Source organism: Delphinus delphis, chromosome 15 (assembly GCF_949987515.2).
Source record: "Delphinus delphis chromosome 15, mDelDel1.2, whole genome shotgun sequence".
NCBI classification, from domain to species: Eukaryota; Metazoa; Chordata; class Mammalia; order Artiodactyla; family Delphinidae; genus Delphinus; species Delphinus delphis.
Window position 1 is genome coordinate 29,032,397 of NC_082697.1, and position 22,208 is coordinate 29,054,604.

General features: G+C 49.1%; 1 protein-coding gene across 2 annotated transcripts; it reads left to right on the forward strand.

Moving 5' to 3' along the window:
* Positions 1-11: 11 nt before the first annotated feature.
* On the forward strand, positions 12-21,362 carry VPS16 (VPS16 core subunit of CORVET and HOPS complexes). Of its 2 annotated transcripts, XM_060031113.1 has the most exons (24): positions 12-140; positions 14,771-14,859; positions 15,103-15,200; positions 15,288-15,416; positions 15,497-15,641; positions 15,766-15,881; positions 15,982-16,104; positions 16,235-16,290; positions 16,676-16,765; positions 16,862-16,956; positions 17,108-17,184; positions 17,641-17,772; positions 17,867-17,994; positions 18,125-18,160; positions 18,353-18,461; positions 18,625-18,759; positions 18,855-18,963; positions 19,054-19,151; positions 19,234-19,341; positions 19,663-19,740; positions 19,837-20,006; positions 20,088-20,184; positions 20,856-20,959; positions 21,075-21,362. In XM_060031113.1, the coding sequence occupies exons 1-24, from the start codon at positions 88-90 to the stop codon at positions 21,217-21,219; spliced, it is 2,520 nt and encodes an 839-aa protein (XP_059887096.1). In that variant the 5' UTR covers positions 12-87; the 3' UTR covers positions 21,220-21,362. The 2 variants fall into 2 exon arrangements, with proteins under 2 accessions (XP_059887096.1, XP_059887098.1); XM_060031115.1 differs by lacking the exons at positions 12-140; positions 14,771-14,859; positions 15,103-15,200 and having other exon boundaries at positions 15,383-15,416; positions 15,573-15,641.
* The last annotated feature ends 846 nt before the right edge of the window (positions 21,363-22,208 follow it).

Here is a 22,208-nt window from a genome sequence, read left to right on the forward strand (position 1 = left end):
CGAACGGGCGGAAGCGGAAGTGCCTGCCTGGAGCCCGCGCTAGGTGCGTGTCCCCTCGGCGCTGGCTGGCTGCCACCTGCACCAGCTATGGACTGCTACACCGCGAACTGGAACCCGCTTGGGGACTCTGCCTTTTACCGGTGAGCCGCCCCGCCCTGCCTCCCACGGCCTGGCTTATCCCGCTCGCCCGCCGGCTTGAGTCTCTGAGCGAAGCCGGACGCGCGCGTCGCGGTCTCTACGGCGCTGGGGTCCGCCCCTCGCCGGCTCTCCCGCGGCGTCTACCACTTAACACACAGCCACCTAGGGCCGGGCCTTCCCCTTCTCCGGAGAAGGAAACTGAGGCAACCGTAGTGGTCACACTGGTAGCGGCACAGCCCAACTGAAGCCCAGGGCTGTCAGCCTCTGGAAGGATGCTCAGATCACGTTGAGGGTGGCCGCCCACGGGTGACAGTGAGTGATCGGTCTCCTGCCGGGAAGTGCTGCTGAAGTCAGACCAGGGGTGCTCCTACGGGGGCCTGCTTGCACGGCGGGCGGGGTAACAGTGCTGACCAAGGCCGGGAGAAGGAGGCGAATCGCCACTAAATCCAGAGGCAGCACGAGTGAGGACCCCCTGCTAGGGGCAGCCCTCTCATGGGAGTCGTGGAGTCCTAAACCACTAATCTTTCTAAAGTGTAGACTGATCACATCATTACCCTAATTAGGATTTTTTCCAATGACTTCTCTTCTTTGAAAAACAAAGTACAAACTCCTCGTGTTATATCTATAAACTGGCCTTATTTGTCTTTTCAACTTCGACTTCAATTTCTTCAACTCCTACCTAAATCTGTGTTCCAGTTGCACAGAACAGGATCCCAACACATCATGACGTTTCAGGGCTCCCTGTGTTCACACCAGCCTGCAGTTCCTTCTGTGAGCACTGCCATTTCCCTCTTTACTTCACTGGAGAATTCTTACTCATCCTTCAGGACTTAGTTTAAGGGTTCATTCTGAAACCTTCCCTGATTTAAGCCCAACAGACTTGACTTTCAGCTGACTTTCCTTTGGGTCTCACAAGACCCAGTGCTAAGGTCTGTTATGTATGGCACAGTAGGGCAATGTTTGTATAGGTTTCTTCTGCTAAACCAAATTCCTTGAGGGCTGAGAGCATTTCTTGCATCTCTTTATCTCCAGTGCATATTTAGAACAGTGCCTGCTATGTAGTGGTTGCCTAATAAAGTTTAAAAAAATACTTTATTGATTGCAACTAAAGATCACAAAGGCATCTCGTTGGGGTCTTATTTCAATAGAAGACAACTGTTAATGCTAGTGAAACTATATACCATTGTTATTCACATGTTAAAACTTTTCACTGTAATCTTTAATACACAAAATGTCAGCCCTTAACACTTCTGAGGTGGACAAATGCCTTGATGCAATTTTTAGAGATCTGTTGCATTTGTTGTTTATTTCTGATTCTTATAAATGTGCCTGTACAATGTGAGAAAAGTTGCAAAAATTTAGTTAAAAATCAGGGAAGTCAGTAGGAAATAACAGTGATTTAAACTTTTTGTGGAGAAGGGTTGTCAGTTGACATAGGTAGCGTGTAATTTGGTGTTTACGACACAGCATATACTTTTAAAAATATTAACTTGGGGCTTCCCTGGTGGCGCAGTGGTTAAGAATCTGCCTGCCAATGCAGGGGACACGGGTTCGAGCCCTGGTCCGGGAAGATCCCACATGCCACAGAGCAACTATGCCCGTGTGCCTGCAGCCCGTGCTCTGCAGTGGGAGAGGTCACTGCAATGAGAGGCCTGCGCACCTCAGTGAGGAGTGGCCCCCGCTCACTGCAACTAGAGAAAAGCCCGCGAACAGCAATGAAGACCCAACGCGGCAATCAATCAATAAAAAATTAATATGTATTACTTTTGAAAATATATGTTGCCTACACAGGCTTATTAAATAGAGTACTGAAAATGGTGACCTCATTGCCATAGAACTCCTGGTTATCATATGAAGTCTTAGCTTTGTTTATACACCAATAAAATTTTACTTTTTTTTTTTTTTTTGCTGTATTGGGTCTTCATTGCTGTGCGGGGACTTTCTCTAGTTGCGGCGAGCAGGGGCTACTTTCATTGCAGTGCGTGGGCTTCTCACTGCAGTGGCTTCTCTTGCTGTGGAGCACAGGCTCTAGGCGCGTGGGCTTCAGTAGTTGTTGGCTCGTGGGCTCTAGAGTGCAGGCTCAGTAGTTGTGGCACACGGGCTTAGTTGCTCCGCGGCATGTGGGATATTCCCGGACCAGGGCTCGAACCCGTGTCTCCTGCATTGGCAGGCAGATTCTTAACCACTGGGCCACCAGGGAAGTCCCTCAATAAAGTTTTAAATGAGTGTAAATGTTGAGTACATGCTATAGACATGATCTGCATGGCTAGCCTACCCTTACCTGTACTGTACCGCCAGAAGGGAGTAGAGGTATAAGCCTTGCTGCAGACGATGTGTTGCTCTTGGTAATGGGTGTTGAGCCTTTCTATGTACTAGACGCCATGCTAAGTACTTTATGTGTATAAATTGTCTAAGTCTCACAGCCCCATGAGGTAGGTATCATTATTTTAACCCCATCTTACTGATGAGGAAACCAAGGCACAGAGAAGTTAAGGTGACCAGGTTACACAGATAGTGGAGCCAGGATTTGAGCTCGGTCTTCTTCTAGAACCTGTGTTAAAGCATAGGGTTTTTGTTTTTAAGTAGGAAAATAAAATAAGTAGAAAATATTTTAGGTGCAGATACTAGGTTTATTTGTATTTGTGCATAACCTTATGCCAAGACTTAATACATGTTCAAATAAGTGAATGAATGATAAACAGGGTGGCGGACATTTCAAGTCCTATCTACAGGATGGGATTCTTTTGCATTGGAAGTAATGTTCTGGAAAAATCACTAATTTGGGAGGGCAAGGAGAGGTAATGGTGATTAGTTCTTATGAGGCTCCAGAATTTTAACCATTTTTATTCTAAAAACCCAGTTTGAGATAATACCATTAAATAATTTTGCCCAACCCTTTGCCACACTGAATGTATATTGGGCCAATAAAAAGACATGGACCCTTTCTGCCCTCAGAACTTATAGCCAGCAGGGAGACAGTTGATAACCACTAATGACTCTGTATTTGTTTGATCATAAGCAGTGAGGTAAAGGAGAGTGTAGGGTCCTCAGAAAGCATATAACAGATTGATAAGTCAGAGGAAAAGAAGACTTTCTGAAGGAAACAATACCCCATCCAGGAGATGAGTAGACCTAGGTGCAGGGAATGGGATCCAAGAAGAGCATATACAAAGGTCCTGAAGCGAGAGAGACAGGGACACTCTCAGTGACCTAAACAGAGAGAGCCAGTGTGGCTGGAGTGCCACAGACAAGGAGACAGGGTAAGAGACCACTTTATCTGAAGACCAGTGAGAAGCCTGAGTGAAAGGATTGATGTGATTGGATTTGCAGGATGTGTGTGTGTGTGTGTGTGTGTGTGTGTGTGTGTGTGTGTGTTTTAAGTTCCTCCTGGAGGCAATGGGGGGACAAGTTGGAAGGGGCAAGCAAGAATGGAGACTGGTTAGGAGGCTGGTGGAATAGACCAAGGAGAAGTTGATGGTGGTGAGCACTGGAGATGGAGAGAAGGGGACCAATAGGAGAGATATTAAGGGGGTAAAATTGAAGGACATTGTGATGAGTTGCATTTAGTAGGGAGGAGGAAGAGCAACAAATCGAGGATGACTTGGATTTTTGGCTTAACATAATGAGAAAGGAAGAGTGAGTTTGGTGGGGAAAAGAGTGAGCTTGGTGTTGAACACAGTGTTTCAGGTACTTTATTTTTTAATAAATTTATTTTTATTCATTTATGTATTTATTTATTTTTATTCTTGCTTGCATTGGGTGTCTGTTGCTGCACACGGGCCCTCTTTAGCTGTGGCGAGTGGGGGCCACTCTTCGCTGCAGTGTGCGGGCTTCCCATTGCCGTGGCTTCTCTTGCTGCAGAGCACCGGCTCTAGGCGTGGGGGCTTCAGTAGTTGTGGCTTGTGGGCTCCAGAGTGCAGGCTCAGCAGCTACAGTGCACGGGCTTAGTTGCTCCGCGGCATGTGGGATCCTCCCAGACTGGGGCTCGAACCCGTGTCCCCTGCATCGGCAGGCAGACTCCCAACCACTGCGCCACCAGGGAAGCCCTTAGAAACATCCTTTATGGTGAAGGAGACCGAAGATACATTTCGTACTTGTGGAACTCTTAGTAGAAGAGAGGTTGACTGTTTTAGTTGGTTTTATGGCTTTGTACGTTTGTCTGTTTTGCACGTATAAACGTGAACATTAAAAAAAACTGTGGTTAAATACACATAATATAAAATTTACTATCTTATTCATTATAAAGTACAATTCAGGAGTGTTAAGTATATTCACATTGTGCAGTCAATCTCCAGAACTTTTTCATCTTGCAAAATTGAATCTCTAGGGCTTTCCTGGTGGCGCAGTGGTTGAGAGTCCGCCTGCCGATGCAGGGGACACGGGTTTGTGCTCCGGTCCGGGAAGATCCCACATGCCGCGGAGCGACTAGGCCCGTGAGCCATGGCCGCTGAGCCTGCGAGTCCGGAGCCTGTGCTCCGCAACGGGAGAGGCCACAACAGTGAGAAGCCCGCGTACCGCAAAAAAAAAAAAAAAAAATTTGAATCTCTATACCCATTAAATGATAACTCCTCATTCTCCCATTCCCCCAGCCCTGGCAACTACCATTCTACTTTCTGTCTCTATGAATTTGACTACTCTAGATAGCGCATACAAGTGAAATCATACACTATTGGCTTTCTTGTGGCTGGCTTATTTCATTTAGCATACTGTCCTCAAGGTTTATCCATGTTGTAGAATGTATCAGAATTACCTTCCTTTTTAAGGCTGAATAATATTCTTTTGTATGTATATACCACATTTTATTTATGCATTCATCTGTCAGTGGACACTTGGGTTACTTCCACCTCGTGGCTATTGTGAATAATGCTGCTATAAACAATGGTGTACAAATATCTCTTCGAGACCCTGTTTTCACCCAGAAGTGGAATTTCCGGATCATATAGTAATTCTGTGTTTAATATTTTGAGGAATTATCCTACTGTTTTCCATGACAGCTGCACCGTTTTACATTTCCAGCACAAGGATACTTTAGTACTATTTATTTTTAAGGCAGGCTGGAGTCAAGGGATTTCGGGGGTGATTGTGGTCTCTCTTCGGGGCCTGGGGATTTTGGAACTGATGGATTATTCCCCAAGGCTAGACCTGATGCGCTTCTTCCTCCACAGTGATCTGACAGCTCAGCCTGGACAGGCTGGAGATCATCTATTTTCACACAAGCTCTTCTCTTACTGCAGTGGACTGTGCTTTTCCAGCAGTTCAGCTGCACTGCAGCAGGGATTTTGTCACTGTTTCCCGGAGGGGGCTGGAATTGAGACTGCCATACCTGCTAGATTTAGTGATTTTCTGGTATTAGACCCAGGGTCCATTTACTGCTGCTCTGGGGATTTCCACTTCCAGGACCTGCAGGTAGAGGAGAAATATGTAGCTGACCTTCCTCACGGAAGATACGGCCTAGCGTCACAGAGTTCTCACCTCTAGACTTTTCTGAGATGCTGCTCTCAGTCTGTCCATCCACGCCCCAGGCCGACCTCGAGGCATAGCTTGAGTCACCTCACTGTCCCTGAGAAGCCTTCTTTACCTTGAAGGCTTGAAGAGGTGGCCCACGCTTTGCTGTTCTTCGCTCCCTGACCCTTACTCCTGTACCCGTATGCTTCTTTCCCACCCCAGTCTGTGTCGATGCTAACCTCCTGGACTGCAGCGAAAGCCTCCTTGGGTCTCTCCTGCCAATCGCTGACTTCACCTTGTGCTTCCCAGAGAGCTGGAAGTCGTTGCCTAGAAGAGTGTAGGGTTCCCCTGACGAAATCTGCCTGTTGTGTTGCCAACCTGCCAAGGAGGTGTGCCCCGTCTCCCTGCCTTCTCAGAAACCATGCGCCGTCCATCCACCCTCCCGCCACCATAGGTTTCTCCAGCTGTTGTTACGCAGGACCCCCTGCATCAAGGTCACCTGAGATGCTGGCTGCACGCAGCTTCCTAGGCCAGATCTACTCCATTATCTCTGGGTTGGGTCCTAGGAATTTGATCTGTATTTTAACAAGCAGCCAGGTGTTTCTTTGCTGCAGGAAAATTTGAAGACCTCTACATTGTTTTCCACGATCCTTACCCCCAAGGGCTCCCTTTCAGACCTCAACCTCTATATTCAAATCTCCCCATCCTAACAAAAAATAAACTTCCCTATTCAAAAAATAAACAAGTCCCTCCTCCTCACCTCACCAAAGGTCTGAAAACTGCCACCTATACTTGCTTCCATTTTCTCTCTTCCCACCTATCACTCACTATGGTCTGACCACCCTCTTCTCAGTGACATCCTGTTACTGCACTGGACACAGCTCAGGCCTCATTTGAGCTTGACTGCCTGGGGCATTGGATAGAGGTGACCTCCCTTTTTTCTTGGAATTTGTATATAACTTTTTACAGTGAAAAATTTTAAATGTACAACAGAGTAGGAATAGTAGAGTGAATACCCATAGCCATTGTTTAGGCTTAAAAATTGTTATTGTGTTGTAATACATTTGCTTCAACTACTTGTAAGTTTAAAAAAATTTAAGAAAAAGTTCAAATATACGTAAATGTTCTAAAAGTAGTGTAGTGGACATCCATGTGCTCATCATCACCCAGCTTCAACAAGTGTCAGCACTTTGCCATTCACTTTTCATCTACCCGCCCCCCATCCCTCAACACACACACACTTTTTGGGACCATTTAAAAACAATATCCAGACATCTTTTCAATCGAATACATTTTCTGCTATATTTTAAAGTAAATTATAGTCACACCTTAAATGTGTATTACTTTGAAAAAAAAAGACAGTTTCCTAGAAAACTATAGTGTTATTTCACACCAAACAAAATGAACATTTAATATCATCTAGCAACCAGTCCTTCTTCAGACTTCTCCAGTTGTCTTCAAAATGCCTTTTTATAACTGGTTTGTTCAAATTGAGACCCAAATAAGAATTATTCATTTGCTTACCCACCCCACCCCACGCCCGCACTGCGTGGCTTGCAGGGAATCTTAGTTCCCTGACCGGGGATCGAACCTGGGCCCCCGCGGTGAAAGTGCTGGGTCCTAACCACTGGACCACCAGGGGATTCCCTGCTTATCTCTCTTAATTAAGTCTCTTGTAAACTTGAACATTATCATCCTTACTCTCACCCCTACCCTTTGTTTTCATGACGTTGACTTGTTTTAGAGACCTAGTCGCTTTCTGGATTTGTCCCCTTGCTTCCTCGTGGTGCCTTTGAACTTTTTTCTCTATCATAGCCTGTATTTCCTGAAACTGTGTGTTAGATCTAAAGGCTTGATCAGATTCAGGTTGACATTTTTGGCAGAAACACCTTGTACAGTGATGTGTGTGTGGTGTTCATCTGGAGGCATCATTGTATCGGGTTGTCTGCTACGAGGGAAGTTGAGATTGACAGGTAGTTTGGAGGCTGATGGCCACATCCTCACCCGTTTTCCCTCCTGTGACAAGCAAGTGGTCTGTGGAACGTGACACAGTTAATATCACTGTGATTCTAATTAGGAGACAAACCATACAGTGATTAAATAGGGGAAGTTTAGTATAAAGAACTATTAAACAGTGATAACAAAGTAACTATAAGATAAAATAAAACTGTCCTTTCCTAGGGCTGAGGAGAAAGGAAGGACAAGTTGGGGGGCGGGGAATGCCCTTCTCAAGCTGGGGTTCCTACCTCGCTGGGGAAGGTATAGTTGCAGCCCACTGGATGGTGGGGGAGTTGCTGGTTTGCCTGGGCCAGAGCTGGTCCACAGTCACTGGACAAGCAGGAAGCAGCCCTCCTGGGCACAGATAGGGCACAGGTGAGCCATAGCTGGTGGCCAGGTTCATGGGCTTGCACAGGGGGCACCAGTATGAGCAGGAGGCCTGGAGCATGCGGTGTCTTGTGGAGAGAACCACGGGAAGGTGGATGCCAGTCCAGGCCAATGCTGTGAGGTCACCAAGGGATTGTGTGTTCTGGGTGCATGGTATCACCAGATGTCCTCATACCCACACTGCTGACTGACCTTGCAGCTGCTGGAAACAGCCAGAGACACCCCTCCTCCTACAATATCCCTTTACTACAGGGCCCTCTACTGAGAAAGCTTAACATCTAGCTCTCTGTGGAGCATGTATTGAAGGATGAATTTGGAGCTGGGAGGCAATAATTTGATAACTGGCACAGTCCATTCTTCGGCTGATCAGCTTCCACAAGTGCCCTCTACACTTCAACTCCCTCACAACAACAAAACAACTTTATATTTCTGCTTAACAAGATACCATCCTTCTTACAAGTAAACTTCTTTTTCCCAAAGTGAGAAGACGTACAGTCTTAACAGTCATTGTATCAATCACTATATTAGTTACTCCTCAAATTGAATTACAGTCCCACTGAATATTCTGTTACCTAAAAATTGAATTTTAAAGTTAACCTCTAATAATTTGTGTATAAAATAAAAATGGGAAGGAGAGAAGATAGTGGCTGGTATATATATATAAACGCATGCATACAACAAACACAGAGAAAATACACAAAGTGGCTATAGTCTTCATTTCTGTAACTGGTCACAAGATCATAGTATCTATGGTTTCCTTTTTCAACTACCCATCCCATATTTCCCTTGCTCTCAGCCAGAACCTTCACTGCTCTGCTCTTTACATAGTGAAGTGACCCAAACCTCAGTCATTCTTTTTTTGCTTTTTTTGCTTTTTTTGATTTGCTGAGGTTTTTCATTAACCTTTTTTGTTAGACACGGAAGTACTAAGAGGTGCCCCAGAGGATCCCTTGGGTTTCAGACAGTCCTCCTTGCCTCCATTGTGTAGCAGCAGCTTGATTTCCCCTTGGCCATCAGGATAATCACTTCAACCAGTAAATTAACCCCATTTTCTTGGCTGTTGTTTCAGTGGCATAAGGAGCCCCAAATGGCAAGGTAGCACCCTTTATATATATATATATATATATATATATATATACAAAAATATAAATTTATTTATTTATTTTTTGGCTGCGTTGGGTCTTCGTTGCTGCCTGCGGGCTTTCTCTAGTTGCGGCGAGGGGGGCTACTCCTCATTGCAGTGCACGGGCTTCTTATTGCGGTGGCTTCTCTTGTTGCGGAGCACGGGCTCTAGGCGCGCCGGCTTCAGTAGCTGTGGCACTCAGGCTCAGTAGTTGCAGCACACGGGCTTAGTTGTTCCACAGCACGTGGGATCTTCCTGGACCAGAGCTTGAACCCGTGTCCCTTGCATTGGCAGGCGGATTCTTAACCACTGCACCATCAGGGAAGTCCCCAAGGTAGCACTCTTATCTTCTAATTCAGTGAATCCATTGTTGTGTCCCCTGGTGGAAACATTCTCCCCTTGGAGACTAAGCTCTCCAAACCAATAGGTCTCAAAGTTAGTGAAACTGGAAGCAATATTTTAATGAGAGTCATTAGGTGTAATAGTGAGAGGAGCCACTCCCACTTCCACTCCTTGATTCCAGGTCCCCCATATTCTGACTGTGGAGGAGATAATACTATATAATGGTCTCTGATGCAAAGCATAAGCTTGCATCCTGTAAGACAGGGCCCCATACTTTTAGGATACTGTCTCCCAATGGGTGCTTTAACTGAGTCGTCAGTACATTTAGACCAGCCACTTCTGGGTAATGGGATATATGGTAAGACTTGTTGATTCCATGGACCTGAGCCCACTGCTGCACTTCCTTTGCTGTGCAGTGAAGTCCTTGATTAGTCGCAAGGCTTTGCAGAATGCTACAACGGTAGATGAGACGTTCTGTTTATTTATTTATTTATTTATTTATTTATTTTGCTTGTGGTGCGTTTTAGTTGCGGCATGCGGGCTCTTAGTTGCATTATGAGGATTCTTAGTTGTGGCATGCACACGGAATCTAGTTCCCCGACCAGGGATCGAACCTGGGCCCCCTTCATTGGGAGCATGGAGTCTTACCCACTGGACCACCAAGGAAGTCCCATGGTACATGAGACATGCTGTAAGTCCACGATGGTAGGTGCTAGCAAAGGCATTACAGGTAAAGAAGACAAATCCACATCCAGAATATGTATTCCAGTGAGGACAAATCTTTGTCTCCTCCATGATGGAAGAGGTCCAGTGTAATCGACTTGCGGACTGCTCCCCCTGGGAATGGTGCCATACTGGGACCATGTATTGGTCTCTGCTCTTGGCCGATTAACCACTCAGCAGTAATGTTAGCCAGGTCAGCCTTGGAGAGGGAGGCTCCCAAGACATCTACCTCAAGTGAGAGCATAACAGGGTCTTCAAGTAGAGGAAGGCTAGTCTCCTCGGACACAGGAAGGCAAGCTACTTCCACTGGTAAGGAAGACTCAGAATGACTTGGGGGCTCAAGATTGTCAGTTTCATCTGGGTCTAACCAGTTATCTCCCTTCCAAGTTTCAGGATTCCTTTCTTTTCTAATTAGTGCCCTAACTTTCACATGTGCCAGAGAATTTAACTGTCATTGTTTAACAACCCATAAGATTAAACTCTGTCTTTGATTTTCAGCAGTAGCAGCTGTGTGACTACAAGAAATAAGAGATTCTTTTAGGCTGTTACAGAAGCTTTCTGCTTCTCAGACCGTGACTGCAGCTGAAAGTTAATGGACCTAACCTTGTCATTTTCTCTTTGTAAATGTTCAAGTACACTCAAAATAACCCATCCACACCACAGCCTTTATAATCATCGTTATTGCCATACAGTCAAGCACGTGTTTGACTTGGCATTTCACTACACTGAACTACAGGTTTGGTTAATTGTGATGCTGCTGCACGCAGTGGGTTACTAGCATCCGTTTTGCATTGTCAGGGAACACGGCACTGCACCCAAGCCCAAGCACATGACCAAACCAGTCCTCAAATCCCATCTTTAGGAGTCTGTCTCCTGGGGCCACTCCCTGCACCAATTAGTCTGGGTCCAGTCAAGAGATGTAGACTGGGCAAGTTTAATAAATGTAAGGAATTATTAAGCTGTCATAAAGAGTAACTATAAGATGTGAGAAATTTTTATATGGTAGCCTAGGGCTAAGGGAGAGTACTCAAGAAACAGCAAACTTGGCAGGAGGGACCTTCCCCAGGCTGGGGTTCATTTCAGACCTCAGAGAAAATACAGTTGCAGCCCGCCGGATGGCAGTGAAGTTTACCGGTTTCCCTGGGCCAGAGCTGGTCCACAGTTGCTTGGCCAGCAAGAAGCAACCCTCTGGGGTTCAGCAGGTAGGGGCCACAGGTGAGCTGCAACTAGGGGTCAGTGGTGTGGGCGTGCAGAGGGAGTTGGGGAGCTGATGCCGGCAGCCTGGAGCACTTAGTGTCTGTAAGGCAAGCCACAGCCAGTGATTGGGTGCATGGTTGTGCAGAGGGGGTCAGTGGAAACAAGGCTACGGGCAGGGCAGTCAGTGGCCTGGCATCTTGGCATGCAGAGGGAGTAGGGCCTGGTGTAGGCAGGAGGCCAGGAATGCCATGTCTGTCCAGGGAGCCAGTCTGGGCAAGCCTTGGAGGTTGCTGCATGGCTGGTCAGAGCACCACCAGATGTCCTCACACCCTAGCTGCTGGGTGACTGCCCTGCTGGAAGCAGCAGGAGAAGCCTCTTCCTCGTGCAGTGTTCCTCCAGCGCCCTCTACTGAGGAGGCTTAACATCAGGCTCACTGTGAAGGAGAAATTCTTAAAAGAATACTGTCTGTTATCACAAAACACATATGGAAGAGTGAATTTGGAGCTATGTGTCAGTGAATTGATAACTGGCATGCTAGGTCTGTTTGGATATCTATCTTCCCATCAGATTTAATCTAAGGGATTTTAGTAACAAAAGGTCAAAAGAAATGTACATGGGGTTGAAAAATTCAAATAATGCAAAGGTATATAGCCTACAAATTGTCAGTCTCCCTATTCCCCTCCCCCATTCACCACCCTCTCCAAAGGTAACCACTGTCTCTCCACGCTGGCTCAGTGTGGAGGCCTATGAGAGTTCTTCTATGTATTTACACACATACGTGTGATTATATGTAAATATACTTATAAAAATATGTGCTGTTTTTTATTGTGTAAGTGGATTCATATGGTTCATACTGCACTGCAGCTTGCCTTTTTTTTTACTTAACAATATATCTTAGAGGCCACTTCATGTCAACATACCCAGTCACTTTGTTAATAGGCACATAATATTCCCCAAAATGGGCATAAGTAGTTTATTTAACCAGTCTCATTTTAATGGGCATTTAAGGAGATTTTTCCAGGATTTTTAAAAACTATTTTAAACAGTGCTGCAGTGAATTCATACCTTTGTGTACTTGTGCAAGTAGTTTCATAGGTTAGACTCTTGGAAGGAAATTGCTAAGATAGAGTGCATACACATTTAAAAATTGGATACATAAGTGCTTCATTCTCTTCCATAAGGGTTGAACCATTTTACACTCCCACCAATATGTAGGAAAGTGTTCATTTTCCCACATCTTCAACAATATTCCATGTTATTTATTAACCTCTTAATTTTTTGCCATTCAGATAGCCAAAACATAAAAATAATTTTTAAATTCATATTTACCTAGTTGTTAAGTATGTCTGTTCATATCCTTTGACTATTTTTCTATTGTGTTGTCTCTACTGATTTGTAAAGGAGTTCTTTACGTGTTCTCCATGATAACCCTTTGTTACAAATGTTACAGATTTTTTCACAGTAGTCACTTGACTTTTATGTATTAATGTTTAACATACATATGTTAAGTTTTATGTGATAACGTCTATCAGTCTTTTCCTTTTTAATTTCTGGGTTTTGTGTCTTACTCTGAAAGACTTTTCCATAGTTCACATTATGAAAATATTAGCTTACATTTTTCTCAAGTTTTTTATGTTTCGTTTTAAAATATTTTCACAGTTATGATATAGCCCTTGACCATTTTTCTTTTACTTTTATTTTCATTTTTTTCACAACTAATTAGAGCTTTTTTAAAAAAGTATTTTTGTTTTTATTTATTTATTTTTGGCTGCATTGGGTCTCCGTTGCTGCGCGTGGGCTTTCGCTAGTTGCGGTGAGCAGGGGCTACTCTGTTGTGGTGCGCAGGCTTCTCATTGTGGTGGCATCTCGTTGCGGAGCACGGGCTCTAGACACGCGGGCTTCAGTAGTTGCGGCACGCGGGCTCGGTAGTTGTGGCACATGGGCTTAGTTACTTCGTGGCATGTGGGATCTTCCCGAACCAGGGATCGAACACATGTCCCCTGCATTGGCAGGCAGATTCTTAACCACTGTGCCACTAGGGAAGTCCTTAACTTTAGTTTTTAAGTGTATTCAATATCTGATATATATATCTGTTTTCATATTTTCAAATGTTCTTAAATATTATCCAGTATTTTCTCTTTCAGATGACATTTTTTTGCCCCCCCCCAGATGAACTGTAGAATCAGTTTGTGCTTCCCTACCCACCAGAAAATTGGACTGATTTTTAATGGAATTCTCTTGTATTTATACATCCTTTAGAATATTTCTTCATGTCTTCTATATCCTTGAGTAAACTGATTTGATTTTGCAAAAAATGTTTATTAGGTTTATTGTTCGGTATCATAGTTTTATTGCTATCAAGAGTTATATTTCTAATTAGTTCTTGCTATGGTATAGAAAACTAGTTGGTATAGAAAAAAATATATTGATTTTTGTTGATCACTTACTGAGCTCTTTCTTTCATTGTTCCATAGACTGCTTTGGATGTTCTAAGTAGACTATCTCGTTATTTGTAAATGAATAGTAGCAACCTCATTCCTTCTTCAAAATGGAAACCTCTGGGGGTTTTTTCTTAAATTATTTTGGCTAGAATGCCGAGAAGAATGTCAATAGAAAGAAATGATGGACATCTTCCTGATCTTTAACGGGAAGTTTCCTGAAATGATACTAGCCGAAACACCCTCCTTCTTGAACATTGTCTTCTCTTGGTATCCTGGTGTAGTGTCCACTTCTTCTCTGTCCCCTTTTCCCCACCTCCAGCCTTCAAATGATGGCATGCCTCAAGCCTCCTACTCTGTCTTCCCATGCAGCACGTCTCTTGGTGATCCATGCATATCTCAGATTGCAGTCATCTCGTGCCAGTTTGCCAGTTTGTAATTTCAGTTACCTCCTGTGAGTCAAGCATTCATATATTGGCATCTGCAACCCAGGACTCTCCCTAGCTCTAGGCTTACTAAAGAGCTCCTCTTGGATTTCTTTCAGGCACTGCTCACTCAGTACCTCTAAAACTGAGTTCATTATCAACAGGCGTTGAGCTGGACCCCTGGGTGTAAAGCCTATAAACAGATTCAGTGTTAAGAATCAGAAATAGAAGAAAGGCTGTCTATCCTGGGAGGCCCTCCTGGAGGGTCTTATTTCCTGCTAATGCAGGCTCAAGCCAACCACCCCACCCTAGTCCCACCTCACTTTGTGCCCTGGATATTGGCCACACAGCCTGCCCTCCAAACACCCTCTGCTCCCTCACCTGCTATCCCTAAGCATGCATGTGGTCAGCTGGCCTAGCTGTTTCTAGTCATCACCCCCCTCCCTGCCCCTTGGGGGGGAACAGATGGAGGCATTAGGGGCTCCTCTGGGGCTCAGCCCATCTGGATGCAGGATCATGACGAGTCTAATCTCTGTTTGTCACTGTGTGGGCAGGAAATATGAGCTGTATAGCATGGACTGGGACCTGAAGGAGGAACTGAGGGACTGCCTGGTGGCCGCTGCGCCCTATGGGGGCCCCATTGGTAAGTTTCCCCTCTGGCACTGCATGCTCTGGGACCGCGGGATGAACTTGGGGTCCTTGCTGTTGGGTGGTTCTTGCTGGCATATGCTACCCACCCCCACTCCACCCTACTGAGATGCTTTTAATCCTGGTTCTCGGGAGGCCTGCCACATGTGGGGCGGGCCTAAGGAGCTAGTTCATAAGGCCTGCTTCACATGGGGTGGGCCTGGGCAGCTAGGACAGAAGGTTTCTTCTCAAACCACAGCGCTGCTGAGGAACCCCGGGCGGAAGGAGAAGCCTGCCAGCGCACGGCCAGTTCTTGAGATCTACTCAGCTTCTGGTGTGCCTCTGGCCAGTCTGCTGGTGAGCACCCTGCCTGCCCTGCGGCTGGGGGCTGGACAGGGTTCTGCATCCCGAGGACAGCTTCCAGAACCTCCCTCTCCTCTGCAGTGGAAGAGTGGGCCCGTGGTGTCCCTGGGCTGGTCAGCTGAGGAGGAGCTGCTCTGTGTGCAGGAAGACGGGGTCGTGCTGGTTTATGGGCTTCATGGTGACTTCCGGAGACACTTCAGCATGGGCAATGTAGGGGCCCCAGGGGGCTGGGGAAAAGGGATGGAGTCTGGGAATCTGCGGCTCCCTCAACCCACGGCCCCTCTCTCCAGGAGGTGCTCCAGAACCGGGTTCTAGATGCCCGGATCTTCCATACTGAGTTTGGTTCTGGGGTGGCCATCCTCACAGGGGCCCACCGCTTCACCCTCAGTGCCAACGTGGGCGACCTCAAACTCCGCCGGATGCCAGAGGTGCCAGGTGAGCCCTGACACCCCTGAGGCAGCATTCACTGCCCACAAATGTGCCTCCAGTCCATGGGACCATCAGAGGCAGAAACTGTGGGCTCTGGTCAGCCTGAGGTTGTCCTCTTCCCTGGCCGCAGGTCTGCAGAGTGCACCATCATGCTGGACCACAATGTGCCAGGACCGAGTGGCACACATTCTTCTGGCTGTAGGACCTGATCTTTACCTCCTGGATCACGCAGCCTGCTCTGCAGTGGTGAGAGGCCTTGAGTGGGAGTGAACTGGAGGGACTGGGGGAGGCAGTGGGAGGCTCTGAGAAGTCAGTATCTTTGGTGTCCTCTCCGGCCCTGCCCCAGACACCCCCTGGCCTAGCCGCAGGAGTGAGCAGCTTCCTGCAGATGGCTGTCTCCTTCACCTACAGACACCTGGCGCTCTTCACAGACACAGGGTACATCTGGATGGGGACAGCGTCTCTCAAGGTGTGATCCTGGGACAACACAGGGGCACCATGCCTTGTCTAGGAAAGATCTCTTGTGGGTAGGGGAAGGGCTTTTGAACCAGACTGGTGACTGTTGAGACAGGACCATGACATTCCCTGCACCCTTTCAGGAGAAGCTGTGTGAGTTCAACTGCAACATCCGGGCTCCCCCGAAGCAGATGGTCTGGTGAGGATGAGGGTGTTATCCTGGGGGTAGAAGTGGACATAGCCTTGTCTCCTGGGACAAGTTGATTCATCCTGTCTACTGACCCAGCCAAGTGGAGCTTGAATCTTGTCTTCTCTGCCAGTGCATATTTGAGGGGCCAGTCCCCTGTGGGCCCCAGATACCCCTGGGAGTTGACAGCACAGGATGAGAGGGAAGCAGACCGGTCAGCCAGAGGAATGGGATAAGCGGCAGCAAGCCTATGCAGGGTTGTCCCAAGGCAGAGTGATACAAGCAGCGATGTGGGAGACATGGCTGTGGACCAGGCATCCCGTGTGTCCGTGTGTGTGTGTGTGTGTGTGTGTGTGTGTGTGTGTGTGTGTGTGTGTGTGTGTGGTGCTGTCCACAGGTGCAGCCGTCCTCGCAGCAAGGAGAGGGCCGTTGTGGTAGCCTGGGAGAGGCGGCTAATGGTGGTGGGCGACGCACCTGAGGGCATCCAGTATCCTTGGAGGGCTGCTGGGGGTGAGGAGGGGGAAGGAGGGTTGCCTGCCCTGCGCCATCTCTGGGTGCTCTTAGGAACCTTGACCAAGCTCAGGTTCGTGCTGGATGAGGACTCCTACCTGGTGCCTGAGCTGGATGGGGTCCGCATCTTCTCCCGCAGTACCCATGAGTTCTTGCACGAGGTTCCAGGTGAGGCCCTCATAAGAGCACCGGGTGACCCAGGGCAGGGGCTCCTCGGCACCACAGCTGCCCTGGGCCGGTGCCCCGGAGTAGGATCAGGGTACTGAGGTAGGGATGAGGGTTTCCTGACCCCCTTTCCCACTTACCAATTTCCTCCCAGTGGCCAGCGAGGAGATCTTTAAAATTGCCTCAATGGCCCCCGGAGCGCTACTGTTGGAGGCCCAGAAGGAATATGAGGTAAAGCCTTGGGCTTCTCCTTGGGCCTCAGGATGCTGTCCTTCCCCTTCCCCTAATTGGCCCAGCCCATGCCCCTGCAGCCAAGTGCTACCTGTCAAGACAGGGGTCCAGACAGGACATTGGGGTGGGCTGGGCTAGAGAGAGCTGGCTCAGGTGGATTGAAGGGACATGGTGTCCTTCGTGTGGTGATAGGGAGGGGCAGGGAACCCCCAGTCTAGGCACAAGTCAGGGCTCTATTGAGAGGTCTCAGGGCCCTCACAGGCAACTGTGGGCTGCTATGGGGGTGTGTGTGGGCACCTTGCGGGGAGGACTGAGTGGGCTGAGGGGATTTGGGGCCTGGCCTCTGCAGCCTTCCAAACCAGCCCATTTGAACCACAGCCCGGAGGGGTTAGGGGCCAGACATGGAGGTGTTCTCAGTCATGACGCACTGTCCCTGGCACCTTCCCCCCTCCCCAGAAAGAGAGCCAGAAGGCGGATGAGTACCTACGGGAGATCCAGGAGCTGGGGCAGCTGCCCCAGGCCGTGCAGCAGTGCATCGAGGCCGCGGGACATGAGCACTGGCCAGACATGCAGAAGAGTCTGCTCAGGGTTGGGCTGGATGGCAGGGCTGGAGGGAGGGGGTGCTGGGCAAGGGTGGGCTGGCAGAGAGGGAAGCTCTCTCTTGCCCTCTGGCTCTTTTCAGGCGGCCTCCTTTGGAAAGTGTTTCCTGGACAGATTTCCACCCGACAGCTTTGTGCGCATGTGTCAGGACCTTCGTGTACTCAATGCCATTCGGGACTATCACATCGGGATTCCCCTCACCTATAGCCAGTATCCCCAAGTGTGCTGACAGGGTGTTTACTTCCAGGGGTGGAAGGGCAAGGGGATGGAGATGCCTCCTGAAGGTCCTTGGCAAATAGGACTTATCTCCCAACTGGATCCTTAACCAAATAAAATACAGATACAAGCAGCTCACCATCCAGGTGCTGCTGGACAGGTACAGCAAGCCCAGGGTGCTGGGAGGAGGGCCGTAAGTGGGTGGGCATTACAGCCCCTGGTGTGCTCTTGTGGTCACTGCTCGTGATTCATTTCCTTGGGATCTGAGAGGCTGGAGTTACAGGCTGGGACCACTCTGCCCTCTTTCTACCCCACTTTATCCCTTGTGCCCTTCACCTCCCTTGTCTGCCAGGCTTGTGTTGCGGAGGCTTTACCCCCTGGCCATTCAGATATGTGAGTACCTGCGGCTTCCTGAAGTGCAGGGCGTCAGCAGAATCCTGGCCCACTGGGCCTGCTACAAGGTGAGGATATAGGACAGAGTTTAAGGGCATTTAGGGGCTTACAGGCCCTGGTGAGGTGTAGGAAATAAGTGTAGAGCTGAAAGGGTGGGTCCTGATCAAGGCAGTGGGGGTGGGGGTTAAGGGGTGAGAGCCAGGTTTGTGTGACACCCCCTTCCCTCTGCAGGTACAACAGAAGGACGTGTCTGACGAGGATGTTGCTCGTGCCATTAACCAGAAGCTGGGGGACACACCTGGTGTCTCTTACTCTGACATTGCTGCACGAGCCTATGGCTGTGGCCGCACGGAGCTGGCCATCAAGGTGCGGGTGCCTAGCCCTCCCTGGATGCTCTGATGTGGGTGTTAGAGGTCCCCAGGCCAGCTCCTTCTCTCTGTGCCTTCCTCCCCACCCCACAGCTGCTGGAATATGAGCCACGCTCTGGGGAACAGGTTCCCCTTCTCCTAAAGATGAAGAGGAGCAAACTGGCGCTAAGCAAGGCCATCGAGAGTGGGGATACTGACCTGGGTGAGCAGGGTTTGGGTGAGGACAAGGCTGGGGACCCTGGGCTGAGGAAGGGGCTGGGCTGGACCCTCATCCCACCTTATTGTCCCATAGTGTTCACGGTGCTGCTGCACCTGAAGAATGAGCTGAACCGAGGAGACTTTTTCATGACGCTTCGGAACCAGCCCATGGCCTTAAGTTTGTACCGACAGGTGTGTGCAGGGGGCAGCGTGGGGTGGAGCCTCCTGAGCCCTTGAGTTGGCTTTGCTGACTGCCCACCTGCTGTGGCCCCAGTTCTGTAAGCATCAAGAGCTAGAGACGCTGAAGGACCTTTACAATCAGGATGACAACCACCAGGAGCTGGGCAGCTTCCACGTCCGAGCCAGCTACGCTGCAGAGGAGGTCTGAGGGCCGCAGGGCGGGTGGGGCCCACGGGCTGGGCCGGTGGTCTGGCTCCTTCTCCAGGAGTCTAGGCCTTGAATGCAGCACATACCCCATTTGGTCCTCACTGTGGGGGGAGAGCTTGAGAAGACATGAGGCCAGGCTGGGGATTGGTCCCAGAGGAGCTGGTCTTTCCATTAGGGACAGCAGAGCCGTGTGCCCAGTGGCCAAGGCTGGCAGTGGCAACCCTGGGCACAGCGATGGGGGAGAAAACCATAGCCTGGGTGGGAGGGCCGAGGTCCTTTGTGCTATGAACTCAGGTGTCCCTTCTTGCCCTTGCAGCGTATTGAGGGGCGAGTCGCAGCTCTGCAGGCGGCAGCCGACGCATTCTACAAGGCCAAGAATGAGTTCGCAGCCAAGGTTTGTCCCGTTCTTCTCTAACAACCTCCTCTCCTCCCCTCCCGGTCTTCCCTCCTTGTCCCTCTCATCCCTGTCCTGCCTTATCCCTGTCCCCAGGCCACAGAGGATCAAATGCGGCTCCTACGGCTGCAGCGACGCCTAGAAGATGAGCTGGGGGGCCGGTTCTTAGACCTGTCTGTACACGACACGGTCACCACCCTCATCCTCAGCGGCCAAAACAAGCGTGCGGAGCAGCTGACACGTGACTTCCGCATCCCTGACAAGAGGTAGATGAGGGCCTGGTGTGCCTATAGGTCCCAGGACCCCCTGCCCCTCCTGGAACACCTCCATCCCCAACTTTCCCACAGGCTCTGGTGGCTGAAGCTGACCGCCCTAGCAGATCTGGAAGACTGGGAGGAGCTAGAGAAGTTTTCTAAGAGCAAGAAATCACCCATCGGCTACCTGGTGAGATGGGGCCCTCCCTCTACCCCACCTCCAGTGAGGTAGTACTGGGGAGAGGGCCAGGCTCAGACAGTCTGTTCACACATCTGTTCAGCTCTCCCGCAGAGCTAGTGGGAGCTTCCTGGGCCAGGCACATGGGAGGATGGGCCTGAGTCTGCCTGCAAATGTTGAGGGGGAGGGAGAATGAGCTGCTTTCCCAAAGGAGGGCCACAAGGGACACCACGTGCCTGAAGGAAAGTCCTGTTTGGGAGGGAGGGGCACAGGGAGGGCACATATGTGAGGCAGTGGAGGTTGTTGAGGGGTTTGTTTTCTGTGGCAGGTGGTTCAGAGGTGTGGTGGGTCGGTGGGATAAGGGCAGCCATGAGAGAAAACTCAGGCCCTGGGAGGGCAGGAAGGTGCCTGCTGTGAGTGAGTAGCGGTGGATGGTGGAGTGGACACATGGAAATAATTGGTCCCAAAGCTCTAACAGATCTTTGTGGTAGATTGTTTCTGCCCAAAGAATGTTGAGATCACAACTGTTGTATGTGTATGTTGGGTGGGAATGGGCGGGCATTATACAGACTGAAGGGTATATAAAATACATTGGGATAATAAATCCACTGGACTTTGCTCATAAGAGAGAGAACAGGAGATCTCTGCCTTATCTTCCCTCTCCACCCTCTCCCTCTCCTAAGCCCTTTGTGGAAATCTGCATGAAACAACACAACAAATATGAAGCCAAAAAGTATGCTTCCCGCGTGGGTCCTGAGCAGAAGGTCAAGGCCTTGCTTCTCGTTGGGTGCGTCTGCTGAGAGCCCTAAGGGTGCTGGGTGGCTGAGCCAGTGGGCTGATGAGAGGCATGGTTTGTGCCCTTGGGCAGCGCAATACCATCTCCCCTCCTGCTGAAACCCCAGGGACGTGGCTCAGGCTGCAGACGTTGCCATCGAGCACCGGAATGAGGCAGAGATGAGCCTCGTATTGTCCCACTGCACTGGAGCCACAGATGGGGCCACAGCTGACAAGATTCAGCGGGCCCGGGCTCAAGCCCAGAAGAAGTGAGGGGCCTACCTGCTCATCTCCGCAAGCCCTGGGCCTGGCAGAAGTGTCACTGCTCATCTAGCTCTTACCCCAGAGCAAAGCCCGAAGAGCTGGGGTGAGAATGAGGGTTCTGGTTGTAAATAAAGTCGAAACATTTTAGAGTACTTGTCTATGCAAGTCCATTCTAAGCAAAAGCAAGCTGGAGGCAGAACCTTCCAGATACCTCAGCAGAACCATGTGTTTGATTGTGGGGTACTGGAGAGGGAGCTTCTCCAGTGAGATTTACAGACCCCTCTCCACAGTTACCAAGGAAAGTCCTCTCAAGCCCACAGCCCCTAGGAAGATTATGGGGAAAGGTGGCACAAAACATAATAAGCACCAAGTCATCAAGAACCACACTGAAAAGCATTACACACACACACACACACACACACACACACACACACACACAGGAAACATGCTAAACACTTTACCATTGTTTTCATTTATTCCACAAGACAGCCCTGTGAGATAGTTAATATCACCCCCTCTTACAGAAGAGGATCGAGGACGGGGGAGCAAGTATGTGGCAAGATGGGAATTGAAACCTTATTGGACATTTGGGAGTCTTAGAGCTTCTCCTTGGCTGTTGTGACAGAGGAGGGATGACTCAGCTGGACCTGAAATCAGGCCCTCTGAGCAGGGGATCCTGAAGGAAGGCCCCCCTGGTTTGCACTACAGTGAGAATTGGAGGACTAATGAGAGGCATGTGGCCATTGGATTGGAGGGATCAAGGAGGAGCCTTTGGAAGCCCTGCCCCTTGGATAGTGGTGAGCAATTCTGAGTGGTCTCTGGGCTGAAGAGAAAAGGAGAATGGAATTCTCCTTTTGGCAGTTCTGTCAAGGAAGAACTGCAAACTGGAGACCCCTGGCTCCCCACTCCCCTCAATGGAGGCTTTGCCCCTGGTCAGTGGGAATGCCTTCGTGGCCCTCCAGGCTCTCTGCCTCTAGCCTCTGTACTCCAGTGCACTT

What these genes read in the sequence shown, in the direction of transcription:
- VPS16 (XM_060031113.1), top strand. Translation starts at nt 88, where the DNA reads ATGGACTGCTACACCGCGAACTGGAACCCGCTTGGGGACTCTGCCTTT. An exon ending in GTTCTTGCACGAGGTTCCAG is followed by an intron (nt 16,957 to 17,107) that starts GTGAGGCCCTCA and finishes ATTTCCTCCCAG; the next exon opens with TGGCCAGCGAGGAGATCTTT. An exon ending in TGCAGAAGAGTCTGCTCAGG is followed by an intron (nt 17,773 to 17,866) that starts GTTGGGCTGGAT and finishes GGCTCTTTTCAG; the next exon opens with GCGGCCTCCTTTGGAAAGTG.